Below are 5,000 nucleotides of genomic sequence, written 5' to 3'. Positions count from 1 at the left end.
TTTGTAGAAACAGCCAATAATACATTGCATGGGTCAAAATCATCCATCTTTTATATCAAAAGTCCTTAAAGTGGTTATGAAAGGTTCATGTTTTGGTTTTGGGAGTCCCAAAAGAGTCCTGGTCAAAAAGACTAAAAACTAAAAATTCCTCATATTTCGTCAATTCCCTAGCATAAATATCAAAACGTATATATTTTATGAGTAATATGCATTGTTAGGAAGTTAATTCGGACAAATTCAAAAGGTGATATTCTCGACATGGCCCGCTCAGTCCACGAGCCCGCGGAAAGCTCTTCATGTGTCTTTCAGGCGATGCCTACACGTCCGTCTCAAACAGATGACCCTGCGTTACCTGCTCGCGGTCCAGAGCGCTCCGAGCCGATCTCAGGGGTGAGAAACACCGAGGAGCGGCTCCCAGACACTTGACTCCTGATGAGGGGATGAGGACAGAGCGGAGTGAAGCCGAACCAGTCGTCGTTCACCGTACACACCGGCTTACCGTTCAACCCTACGGGAAGAGAAGAACACCGTCACGCATCTGTCTCCCAGCATTCAGCGCCCAAGATCTTCAGGATTACAGTAAAGATCTGAGCACACTGTTTACAATCTAACGCAACATTACTTTTCTCAAACGTTCTTTAACCGTTAATCATCATGAACTTTACAGTAAAACACGGAACCCTTCGTCGCTTGAGATTACATACTATATTATAATAGGCTTATAATAATTCGTTTTAAATCACAGCCGCCACGATTTCGCCTCTTTTTCACCGCTTCAATATAGAGACGTTATGAATTTTGAAAGAACGACTGATGTTTTTTCCAACATTTCTGAAAGTACAAAAACACACCCGAACGTGAAGCTGAATATGAATATAGTTTAAACGCAGTTTCTTTGGTTGTGGCCGCAGCTCGATGTAAATACACAGCAAAAAAAAACGCTTAAAGTTCTTAAATCAAGACAAAAAGTCAAAATAAAGTGCCTTTTTGCTAATAATCTGCCAGCAGAGGAAGCAAAATAATCTTATTTAAAAACAGAAAACAAGATTATTATCTGCTGACAGGTTATTTCGCTTGTTTTAGCTCGTAAAAACATTTTCGCCTGTCGTGAAAATCCTTCTTGATTTAAGAATTTTAAGATCATTTGGCTGGAAAGGAGACAAAAAATCTTGCATTTTTTGCAGTGTGCACGTTCTTATATATTTGCATTTAATATTACATTTTTGAAGTGCGTGCATGACGTCCATCCTTCGCTGAAACGCTGCTAAATAGCTCTCTGAACTTCAGCTTAAGGCAGAAAAGCTCCAAACCTGTTTGTGAACGTGGCCTGGCTCACCTTGCATATGTCTGACCCTGTGAGGATGAGGGTTGTGTCTGGAGAAGAAGGAGTGATGGCTGAGGCTCCCGAAGCGCAGGCTGCCTCTAGTGGAAGTCCTGCTGGTGGCCAGCGTCTCACACGCAGCTTTCTCCATAACCTCTGGAGGAAAGGGGAAAAAAAATCCAATGCTCGGTGCTGGAGATAAAAGCATTTCTGCTCATTTCCTCCGACACAGAGCAAACAATGCAAGCGCTTTCGCTGACAGTACTTCGTCATTGGAACGATTTAGACACTTTAAAAGTGTTTCTTGAAGTCGTCGTTCGTGCAAAAATCTTTTTTTTGTAACTTATTGTTAGGAAAGCGTAGCAGTGCGCAGCTCACCTCAGTGGTTTGTGTTCCTCTGATGTTTGCTGTCGTTGCCTGGAGACTCTGAACAAAGACAGACCAGAGCTCCGATAGCAGACCTGCTCGTTTTACATTAGTTCAAGCCGCTCGAAGCGGTCGTGAGTTCACGTAAACGCATTAAAGCAGACTGAAGCGTCACAAGAAAACATCACACACACAGTCGTCACATGCTGAGACCTCCCGCTGTAAAAACTATTCAACCGGTAAAATTACGGTAACGGTGTTTTAGGTTTTACGGTTTTAACTTAAATGTACAGTTAAATACCGTAATTTCACTAACCGATATAATGTTAATATACAAACCTGTTAAAGTCCTGAAATGTGTTTTTTTCCCCCTTTAAAATACACAGATAACCACCAAAAGCAAACACTAAACACCATAATGGCGACTAAACCCAAACACGCGATAAACATTCATTTAACAAAATTAGATGTAATACACAACTCTAATAAATATAACTGAAAACTAAGAAGACACATCAAATTCAAACTAAATTTGAAATGCAATGCAGGGAATTCTGGGAACATCAATTTACGTTTTCCCCAGTAAATTACAGGAATATACCGTAAACCATTTAACAACTGTAGCATTTTATTTTTTATTCTTTACTGTTTAAAATAATAATTAATTACGCCTAACTGCATGCAAGTTAACCCAAAGCCAAACCATAATCAAGTAAATGTAGTCCATTTGATATTATTCAGTACTTAAACGTACAATTATACTGTAACGTTAAAATAAATGTAACATAAAACCCGCAATTTACATGAAACTTACATCTCGGCGTGTTGATTAACCTGTTGAAACTATAAAGACATTGTTTTTACAATGGTTTAATTTCAGGCTTTTTGGTTGTATGTGTAGTAAAGTGGTTGGTTTTGGTGATGGGTGACGTCATGGGGTGGAAACCAAACATTTAAGCGACATTACGAGGAAAAAAAAAAAGAAAAAAGTAGTCGTCTATTCTGGGCAGATATAAGAGGCGCTGGCGCGCGCGCGCTCCGGAGCTCCCGTCAGGCGCGCGCGAGCAGCAGAAGGAGCGCATCCCAGTTCACTAAACCCTCAGCGGATCACAGCACTTTCCCCCCTCTCTGCGTGACCTGGACGCGCCGGGAACCGACATGTCGTCCTCCACAGACACGACGGCCACCGCGAAGATCACTCCGGAGGTTCTCCGGGAACTCCTGCGGTACTACAACCTCTCCCGGCGGGAATTCATCCACACCTACAACATCCAGCCTCTGGTCTACATCCCGGAACTCCCGGCGCGAGCCAAGACCACGTTCGTCGTGATGTACGTGATCATTTTCGCGCTGGCCCTGGTCGGGAACAGTTTGGTGGTGTACATCGTGGTGCGTAAACGCGCGATGCGCACCGCCACCAACATCTTCATCTGCTCTCTGGCGGTCAGCGACCTGCTCATCACCTTCTTCTGCATCCCCTTCACACTGCTGCAGAACATCTCTTCCGAGTGGCTGGGAGGTCAGGATCACTTTAATCAGTCATTGACAAACTACAGCGTCCTTCACCTTTCCATATGAATCATTATACAGTTTATGAGCTCGCATCAATTAGTAGACGCATGAGAGCAGGTGGCATCGTTTTCCTTATTTGACAATTGTATTGCATTTTGCATAAAAATAGCATGTTTCATATTATAATGTGCGAAGCGGTTATATTTGACATTTAGTGTCAGCGAATCAGTGTTTTTAATGTCTAAACATTTTCCTAATGAGATCACATTATAAAGTCGTTTGTTAAATACACTAGTGTCGATAAAAATGCGTTTACAAATGGTAAAAGATGACATAAATTGAATTTTTTTTTTTTAAATGTATGAATTAATTTAATTTATTGATGTATATTTTCATATACGTGCTGAAAAACATGCTGTCAACTATCAAAATCTCTCTCATATATATATATATATATATACACACACACAAACACTTTTTGCGGCATGTCATATAATATATATATATATATATATATACAGACGTGGACAAAATTGTTGGTACCCTTTGGTCAATGAAAGAAAAACTCACAATGGTCACAGAAATAACTTTAATCTGACAAAAGTAATAATAAATAAAATTCTATAAATGTTAACCAATGAAAGTCAGACATTGTTTTTCAACCATGCTTCAACAGAATTATAAAAAAATAAACTCATGAAACAGACCTGGACAAAAATGATGGTACCCTAACTTAATATTTTGTTGCGCAACCTTTGAGGCAATCACTGCAATCAAACGCTTCCTGTAACTGTCAATGAGACTTCTGCACCTCTCAGCAGGTATTTTGGCCCACTCTCATGAGCAAACTGCTCCAGTTGTGTCCAGTTTGAAGGGTGCCTTTTCCAGACTGCATGTTTCAGCTCCTTCCAAAGATGCTCAATAGGATTGAGGTCAGGGCTCATAGAAGGCCACTTTACAATAGTCCAATTTTTTTCTTAGCCATTCTTGGGTGTTTTTAGCGTGTGTTTTGGGTCATTGTCCTGTTGCAAGACCCATGACCTGCGACTGAGACCAAGCTTTCTGACACTGGCTAGTACATTTCTCTCTAGAATTCCTTGATAGTCTTGAGATTTCATTGTACCCTGCACAGATTCAAGACACCCTGTGCCAGACGCAGCAAAGCAGCCCCAGAACATAACAGAGCCTCCTCCATGTTTCACAGTAGGGACAGTGTTCTTTTCTTGATATGCTTCATTTTTCGTCTGTGAACATACAGCTGATGTGCCTTGGCAAAAACTTCGATTTTTGTCTCATCTGTCCACAGGACATTCTCCCAGAAGCTTTGTGGCTTGTCAACATGTAGTTTGGCATATTCAGTCTTGCTTTTTATGATTCGTTTTCAACAATGGTGTCCTCCTTGGTCGTCTCCCATGTAGTCCACTTTGGCTCAAACAACGACGGATGGTGCGATCTGACACTGATGTTCCTTGAGCATGAAGTTCACCTTGAATCTCTTTAGAAGTCTTTCTAGGCTCTTTTGTTACCATTCGGATTATCCGTCTCTTAGATTTGTCATCAATTTTCCTCCTGCGGCCACGTCCAGGAGGTTGGCTACAGTCCATGGATCTTAAACTTCTGAATAATATGTGCAACTGTAGTCACAGGAACATCTAGTTGCTTGGAGATGGTCTTATAGCCTTTACCTTTAACATGCTTGTCTATAATTTTCTTTCTGATCTCTTGAGACAACTCTTTCCTTTGCTTCCTCTGGTCCATGTCGAGTGTGGTACACACCATATCACCAAACAACACAGTGATT

General features: G+C 41.1%; 2 protein-coding genes across 5 annotated transcripts in view; one reads left to right on the top strand and one right to left on the bottom strand.

Moving 5' to 3' along the window:
- Positions 1-1,833, bottom strand: part of tbata (thymus, brain and testes associated) — a 10,900-nt gene extending 9,067 nt beyond the window's left edge. For 2 of the 3 annotated variants that reach the window (XR_006248633.1, XM_043231101.1), the window contains exons 1-2: positions 1,337-1,669; positions 353-508 (exon numbers count right to left, since the gene is read on the bottom strand). Coding sequence is in view for 2 of the 3 variants with exons in the window: in XM_043231101.1 (XP_043087036.1) it covers positions 353-508; positions 1,337-1,529 (349 nt within the window). In the remaining variant the exon portion in view is untranslated. Of the gene's footprint in view, positions 1-352; positions 509-1,336; positions 1,670-1,699 lie in introns of those variants that run through there. The other variant, XM_043231102.1, reaches the window with a different exon arrangement.
- Positions 1,834-2,674: 841 nt separating this feature from the next.
- The window catches only part of qrfprb (pyroglutamylated RFamide peptide receptor b), an 11,953-nt gene continuing 9,627 nt past the window's right edge, over positions 2,675-5,000 (top strand). Inside the window, exon 1 of one of the 2 annotated variants that reach the window (XM_043231100.1) lies at positions 2,675-3,206. In XM_043231100.1, the coding sequence (XP_043087035.1) occupies positions 2,846-3,206 (361 nt within the window). In that variant the 5' untranslated portion in view covers positions 2,675-2,845. The remainder of the gene's footprint in view (positions 3,207-5,000) is intronic. The other variant, XM_043231099.1, reaches the window with a different exon arrangement.

The sequence above is a fragment of the Puntigrus tetrazona genome, unplaced genomic scaffold (genome assembly GCF_018831695.1).
Source record: "Puntigrus tetrazona isolate hp1 unplaced genomic scaffold, ASM1883169v1 S000000283, whole genome shotgun sequence".
In the NCBI taxonomy this organism is placed as follows: domain Eukaryota; kingdom Metazoa; phylum Chordata; class Actinopteri; order Cypriniformes; family Cyprinidae; genus Puntigrus; species Puntigrus tetrazona.
Note: the sequence above shows the minus strand (reverse complement) of the source record. Positions and strands in the feature narration are given on the sequence as shown.